This window comes from Nannospalax galili, unplaced genomic scaffold (genome assembly GCF_000622305.1).
Source record: "Nannospalax galili isolate Female #2095 unplaced genomic scaffold, S.galili_v1.0 scaffold615, whole genome shotgun sequence".
Lineage (NCBI taxonomy): Eukaryota > Metazoa > Chordata > Mammalia > Rodentia > Spalacidae > Nannospalax > Nannospalax galili.
The window spans coordinates 10,284-18,247 of record NW_008336950.1 but is presented as its reverse complement, the minus strand read 5'-3'; the positions used below and the strand labels follow the sequence as shown (position 1 = coordinate 18,247).

The 7,964-nt window shown below is 48.7% G+C and overlaps 1 protein-coding gene and 1 pseudogene across 1 annotated transcript in view; one reads left to right on the top strand and one right to left on the bottom strand.

Annotated features, from left to right (window-relative positions):
• Positions 1-257: 257 nt before the first annotated feature.
• Positions 258-766, bottom strand: LOC103732962 (annotated as a pseudogene).
• A 2,486-nt stretch (positions 767-3,252) lies between these two features.
• The window catches only part of LOC103732973 (serum amyloid A-1 protein-like), an 8,190-nt gene continuing 3,478 nt past the window's right edge, over positions 3,253-7,964 (top strand). The window contains exons 1-3 of the mRNA XM_008831709.1: positions 3,253-3,395; positions 4,370-4,459; positions 4,889-5,009. Of these exons, the coding sequence (XP_008829931.1) occupies positions 3,253-3,395; positions 4,370-4,459; positions 4,889-5,009 (354 nt within the window). The remainder of the gene's footprint in view (positions 3,396-4,369; positions 4,460-4,888; positions 5,010-7,964) is intronic.

The following is a 7,964-nucleotide window of genomic DNA, read 5'->3' as shown; positions in this document are numbered from 1 at the left end:
AGGGTACAGGTCAGGCTGCCCACGTGACCGCCTATGCAGTGAAGAGACAAGGTGACAAAGTTGTACGAGGCATCTTCAGACCTAACAGAGCATGCTTTTTTTTGGTATTTTTGAGATAGCGTCTTCCCATAGCCCCAGCTGGCCTGGAACTCGCTATGTAGAGCAGGCTAGCCTCAAACTCACAGAGATTCACCTGCCTCTGCCTCCCACATGTTGGGATTAAAGGTGTGTGCACTATGGCTGACCTCAGAGCAGGCTTTTTTTTTTTTATGAGCCAAACTTTTTATTTGTTCATTTCTTGCATTTGAAGTATTCCTCGATGACATCCTTGGCCTGAGATTCTTTGCCATAGTCCTTAACCACTACACAACTGCAGCCAACTACTTTCCGGGGTTTCCCTTCTCGATCAATTTTGCAGAGGCCTACCCATTCCCCTAGCTTCTTGTTGACATCAACCTTAATCAGGTTGATCTGGTGCTCAGCACAAAGGGCTTCCACCAACTTGGCATACATGGGCTCATCACAGTTGGAGGCAAGCACACAGAGATGGGCTTGGCGCTTGTCTAGGGCTTTGGCAGCTTCGCGGATTCCACGTCCAAGGCTATCGTGGATGAGGGCGGTCTTCAGCACCTCTTGTAAAGCTGTGTTAACGTCCATTACACCTCCAGCAGCAATGCCTTCCTCGGCCATGGTGATGGATTACGGGTGGAGCCGAATCTTGAACGCACCCAAGCGACCGCCTCTGAGCGACTCGGCAGTGGCAGGAGAAAAGCTCAGAGCAGGCTTTTAAACAGTGAGCTTTGAAAATTTTAAACCAGTAGGAGTGCACACTATAAAGAGTGATAAGCCACATAGTATAGTAATTGTATAAACCAGTAACATGGTCATTTATTACCATTATGAAGTATTGTATTCTGTCCAGAAATGGACTATGTACTACATTTTAAATTATGACTCTGTGTGTGTGTGTGTGTGTGTGTGTGTGTGTGTGTGTGTATGCCCTCGAGGTCAGAGGCATTAGGTCCCCTGGAGCAACTGTATAATTTGATTTTTTTGACCGTACAGTTAAGAGAGTGCCCGTAGTCTCACAACTTTTAAAAAATATTTTATTTATTATTTTTTATGTATGAGTGTATTGCTTGCATGTGTGTAAGTGCACCAATGTCATACAATGCCCATGGAGGTTAGAAGAAGACATCAGATGCCCCTGGAACTGGAGTTAGGACGGTTGTTAGCCACATGTGGGTGCTGGGAATCGAACCTGGTCCTCTGCAAAAGCAGCCAGTGCTCTTAACCACTGAGTCATCTCTCCAGCCCTGGGTTATTTTTGTTTTTGTTTTTTTTTGAAAAAAAAACCATGGTCTCCCTGTAGCCCCAGCTGGCCTGAAACTCACTATGTAGAACAGGCTGGCCTCTATCTCACAGCAGTTGGCCTGCCTCTGCCTCCCAAGTGCTTAAGGCATGTGCCACCATGCCTGGCCCAACTCTGGACTTTTGAACAGTATAAGACCCATAAGACTATGGGAACTTTTGTTAATTCAAATTTTTTTGCATGTGTCTATACATGTAATGTGCATATGTATATATACATGCATGTGCACATGTATGTATGTATATGCATGCGCACAAGTGTGTGTACATGCAAAATGCATTTAGTCCAACTTCAAAGAATAAAAATAAGCAAATAAATAAACTCTCCACAGTCTTGGGACTGGAGAGATGGTTCAGCGGATAAAGTGCTTGCCACACAAGCATGAGGACCAGAGTTCAGATCTCCCTCAATGACATCACCTTGTCTAGACTGGACTGTGGTATCCAGAGTCATTCTCTAGAATGTCTCCAGTTGGAGTGAACAAGAGAGATTTGTCCTGACAGCTACAGATTGTGTTTCTACACACACACACACACACACACACACAAGGCTGGTGTGACCCCAGCCCTTGTGTCCTGTACCCGCCCCTGTAGAGCAGATGATGCTACTGAGATTTCTGTCTCAGAAAGACAAGGGCCCAGATAGTGATCTCCAAAGAGAAAGTGGCCTAAGGAGCGGCCTCATCTTTCAGTAGCTGACAGTTGTTCCAGCTGGCTGCCATTTTCCACAAGAGATGATGCCTCCGTCTGCTCCTTATTCCCTAAGGCTTTGTTACTGCTTTAAAGCACCAGGATTGAGCTAAGGGTGTATCAAGGCCCTGCCACGACCTTGCCCCACTCAGCCTAGTTAATCCATTTGCTAAATTGCTAAGCAAGCAGATCTGGGGACTTCCTCCCTAAAAGGTATGTTAGTGGAAGGTCTAGAGGCACTGTAAAGACTACACATGTTTTTGTGGGGCTACCTGGTCACTTTTGCAACTCTAGGAATTTAGACATGAGCTGAAAGAGGTTTACCATCTGCATCACCTACCCCTGGCCCAGGAGGCCCATACTGAGGCAGTGACTGGGGTAGAAAGCTGTTGGCTGCAGGAGTCCTGTTTCCACACACCTACCTGCTGCCTTGGTTCTCCATTGCACGGTCCCTTCTCTGCCTCTCCACAGCCTTGGCTCCCCCAGCTCTGACCAGCGAGCGTCTGGCCTGACCCAGCAGTCCGCGAAGGCAGTGCAAAGCTATGTGGTGTGCTCACATTGCAGAGTCAGGGAAAATGACCTGAGGATGGAGAGTCCAGAATCCGGGAAGATTTCTGCTGTAGTCCTTTACAAGAAATGACCTGGAGGAACTTTCCCCCGGCACCGGACCAGACTCTCCCTGCCCCTGACCCCAGTGAGGTGGTTCAGCGTAAATACCAGCCCCTCTCCTGACAGCCAGGGACCAGCATCTCTGCTCCACCAGACCTCAGGTGAGGGAGGACGCCAGGGAGTAACTTCCAGCACTTGTGTGTGCTCTCGTTCCCAGGAAGTGCGTGCAGCTTCCTTTAGAACTGAATCTCTTTTGTAGTTAGCTGATGTGAGCTTTGTCTGGGCTGAGGGGACACACTGGAAATGTTCTTGGGGAACTGCAGGCTCTTGTAGGGAGTGGCAATCTGGCCTCAACTTCCCTCTTTGGCCATCGATGATACATTGTTGCTGTCCTCCTAGTGGGCTTGGTTGAGGGCAGGTGGGGTCAGAATGGAGGGTTGTGGCTGGGGAAGGTCCTGCTGCAAGGTCCCCTAGGAGCAGCAGTGGGAACGAATGACCGGGTTTTCTCTGAGTTAGAGATGCCCAGGGAGGAGGTGCAGGCCTGTCAGCGTCTCCTTGAGCCTCCCCTTTCATTTCAGCAGGATGAAGCTTCTCAGCAGCCTTCTTTGCTGCGCCTTGGTCCTGGGATCCAGCAGTGGAAGCTGGTTTTCATTTGTTGGCGAGGCTGCTCAAGGTAAGGTTGGTGGATGCTGGGTCTCTAGGATTTTGCCCAAGATTTCAGAACAGTTGGATTCACTGTCTCAAGTTGTGCTCTCCTGGATAGTAAAATGTTTGAGGTGCTCTTGGAAGACTTCCTTAAGTGCATGGCATTCAGCAGGTGGCAAAGCAGAGGTTATAACTCACCTGTGCATGAGGCCAGTCTTTCCTAAATTCAGTTGTGAACAATCTCATGGAGAGCTTCAATACCACTGAGGTCTGGACCAATCTTCTCCAGGTGCCTGGGTCTTAGGACTGGTCTTGGATGTGGCCTGGCGTGGGGACTTTCAGTCTCTCCCCTGGTGATCAGAGCCTGCATCCAGAAATGAGAACATTGCCCTAGCGCTTCCTCAAGGAACCCCAATATTGGCAAAATCTAATCAAGAGGCAGAAACAGCAGCATCACAGTGATGTGCATTCGTCCTGTCGGGATGGATTTCCTAGGAGTCAGAGCAGAAGTGCTCTGCGTGCAGCCTTTCTCTGCCTTCCACGAATGAATGGTCACCTCGGAAAGGAACTTCCCAGCCAGGCAGCATCCGGGGATATGGGCTCTTGTCGAGATGCAGTGTGTTCCAGGGAACATTTTCAATGTCTGGAGATTTGCCTGCCTGGACAGCTAGGGAGGTGTGCTGCCAGGATCTGGTAATAGAAGTTGGGGATGCACGTAAGCAGGCTTCAGTTCTCAGGACAACCCGATTAGCAAGGGACCCTTGGGCAAACCCTTCCATAATGCTGAGGTTGAGGAATTCTGCTCTGTAATGGTACCACACTGCCTCAACTGCACATACTCCATCCAGGTAAGGTTTGGCTCCCAGCAGACTGTGGTCAGAGAAGACAATACAGGCCATATGAGCCTCTAATGACTTGGAGAAGCCAACCTGGATTAGGGAATGGTCTTCCCAACTCATGGCATCACAGGTGCTCTTAAATGTTTTCATCCTTGAGTCCTCCCAAAGGCATAGGCAGTCTTTATGTTCACCGGCCTGTTGCCTTTCCAGTCCAGGGGCTGGGAACACAAATACTTCCATGCTCGGGTGAACTATGATGCTGCCCAAAGGGGACCGGGGGGAGCTTGGGCTGCTGAAAAGATCAGGTAACAGATTTCTGGGGACACCAGGCCTGGGTGAGTAGGGTTGACTACCTGATGATTCCTGGAGCGGACATGTCAATCTGTGGCCCCTCCTCCTCCTGCCCATCCTGCCCTCCTCTCCATCCATGTCCAGTGTAGACCCTAGGCTGTGGGTAGAGCCAGAACACAGCTCATGATGGATGGGCCTGCTCCCAGATGCAGACAGGAAGTGATTTCCAGCCCTCCTCTCTGGGTACTGTTCCTCCAGTGTGGGGTGATCAGCCTGGGCTGAGCAGGGCTGAGCCTGGCAGGGTCAGTGCCTCAGCCCCCCACCCCTACTTCCTGGGCCTTCCTGGGCTCCTCACAGGGCCATCCCATACAAAGGGGAGAATTGGGAGGTATCTGTGGTCACACAGCCTGGTGATGGATCTCCTTCCTATCTGCCTCCATCAGTAATGCCAGAGAGAACATGCAGATGTTATTGGGCCATGGACACGAGGACTCCATGGCTGACCAGGAAGCCAACAGATGGGGTCGCAGCAGCAAAGACCCCAACTGCTTCAGACCTGCTGAAGTACTAAGCTTCCTCCTCACTGCCTCAGGTGGCTGGGCTGTGGGTCCCTGAGGACAGGGGCTAGAGTGCCTTAGTCCCATGTGCACAAAAGTTGCTAAAATATACAATAAACATGTAATAGCAAAATCTTGCAATTGTGTCATTTTTCATAGCAGTGACACCTTTCTGGTACAAACAGGTATATAATAAACTGCAGCCTGGAGCCCAGCATGGGTCTCGTGTTGGATCTAGGGGATACTGTTTCATTGGTCTACAGACAGGTGCAATTACTCCCCAGGAGTCAAACCTGCAGGCTCCTGGGGTTACATTGTCCCTGTTTCCAGGCCTTTCCAAGTCCTGATCTTCACATGCCACATCAACTGATTTCTGATTCCCACTGACTCTGGTAACAGAACATAAAACCACAGGAAGGTGGGACTATGGAATACCGCTTAGGTCTCTGTCCACCTGGATCTGCTCGTCCCACCGAACCTGCAAATTCATTAGATCAAAGGGTTGCATCAACATCTCCCACTCTACCCTCTTCCTTTTTGTTTATTAATTCCTTTGGTGTGTGTGTGTGTGTGTGTGTGTGTGTGTGTGTGTGTGTACATGCTAGTCATTGAATCCAGGGCTCATTCGAGGCAAACACCACACACCTAGGCGATATCTCCAGCCTTTGTTTTGGAGACGAGGTCTCTCAATGCTGTGCAGTCTGACTGTGAGAGTCTATATAACCCAAGGTGACCTCAAACTTGTCACCCTCCTGCCTCTGCTTCCCAGACCCTGGGACGGCAGGCGTGTGCCAGCACACCTGCCTCCACTTCCATTTTTGCCTTAGTTGAAACCTAAATGCTTGGCTGTCTAGCTATTTCCCCTGTATTGACACATTCCCTCCTGGAGGGAGGAGGGACTAAATGAAACGCACAAGGCTTAGGAAGCTCTTGAAACTTAGAAGATTCCCAAGTCCTCTGAAGACTCTAAAGCAGTCACAATGGCTAGGGAGAGGAGACCATCCAGTCAGCTGAGCCGCATGCAAGCTGGGCGGGAAGCTCCAGGGTTGTGGTCTTCTTGAGGCTTCCTCTATGCTGGAATTTTGGGTGATGCAGCTGTCTCAGGTCACCCACAGCCCTGTTATGAATTTCTCCCCAAGACCCCAGCATGTAACCCCCGATAAACTCACTGGTTCACTAAGTTAAGCTTGGGCGAATTGTTTCTTTGGTCTATCCTTAGTGTCCTATATTCTCCAGGAGAAGTGACACAACACAGTGATAAACTGTCACCCCATTTGTGGATGTTTTCTCATAATTTCTGCACCTAACTTATAGCAAAGTTATGGAAGTTTGTGTAGAATAATATATATTATTAATATATGTTTAGTAATTATTTATGTTAATAACTATAATAATAATATTGTCAGGAAAAGGTTCTCTATTATCTATCAAGGTCCTGGAAGGAGACAGAAACCAGATAGTAATTTGAAAAGCAAAATTGCAGCACCAAGAGTTATGAGCCAGTGCTGGGACTTACTACTAAGGGCCATCAACACAGGTTATAAACATGAGAAAGCTCCCCACCAAGGCTGATGCTGGGTCTAGTTCACAAGCTATTAAATGGCAGATAGTTTGTTGGATGCTGTTGTTAAAATTCTTTCTGAGGGGCTGAAGATACAGCTCAGCGGATAAGAGCACTGGCTGCTCTTGCAGAGGACCCAGGTGTGGTTTCTAGCACCCACATGGTGGCTAACAATCATCCATAACTCCAGAGTGCTGGGATTAAAGGCCTATACCATCATGCTTGACTCTTCCACCTTTCTTATTCTTATTTCTTCTCTTAAATTATTTGAAGGAATTTTTATTGATTTCACCTGATATCCCAGTCACTGACACATCGTGGTGAGACAAATATGGTTCCTGATTCATGGACATTTTATCTTCCTGAGTAGAGAGATAGAGAGATAAGATAAATAACCTAGATCCTGTTGTACCCTATAGAAACCGCCAAGAAATAACAGGGAAGATGACCCCACGTCACGTTATCTGATGGTCAAGCATGACCTGTCTGATGTGATGCCATCTACTGGACTCTGAGAAAAGAAGCCGCATGAACATCTGGATGAACAGTGCTCTGGAGGAGAGAGCAGTGACTGCAAAGGCCCTGGGTCCAGATGAGGGGAGGATAGAGGCAGACGCTGGGAAGGAGGAGAGCAGAGCAGGCATCAGCAGCTGAAGAAGAGGCAGGCCTGGGCTGTTCACTGCGGAATCTGCAGTATCTGTCAGCCCCTGGCTCTAGTTCCACCCACTAACATCTGTGGAAGGGATGAATGGAACTGAAGGAAAGGTGACTGGCCAGTGTCAGCTTGCCGTCTGTTAGACAGAAAGCCCGAACCCCACATCCCAGTGTTCACTCCAGGAACAGACAGACATGGAGCCCTTGCACCTGCTTTTGGATGTATTTTTCCTTTCCTTATATTCCTAAGGGGTAAGTTCCATTTCTATTTTCCAGAGAGAAGAAAGTAAGGTGGAGAGTTAAAGTAATCTCCCAAGTTTCTAGACCTGGCAGCTGCATGACTGAGGACGGACTGACAGACAATCGGATGCCCAAGGCATTGCAGCTTTGTATTCCTTAGGGTTAGAGATTCAGTAATAAAATACATTAAGTACAAAAGGCCTAAAGACAGACAGACCAGGAAAAGTGGGGCGTTCTCAACAAGGGGATAGAAAGGGTCTCCCAAATGTCCTCGGCTTCCAGTCATAGGATAATCTGAGGATTGTCTTTTTAAAAAATATTTTGTCATTCTTTTGCCGGGTGTGGTGGCACACGCCTTTAATCCCAGCACTTGGGAGGCAGAGGCAGGTGGATCTTTGTGAGTTCGAGGCCACCCTGGTCTACATAGTGAGTTCGAGGCTATCCTGGTCTACAGTGAGTTCCAGGACAGCTGGGGCTACAAGGAGACCCTGTCTCAAAAAGACCGAA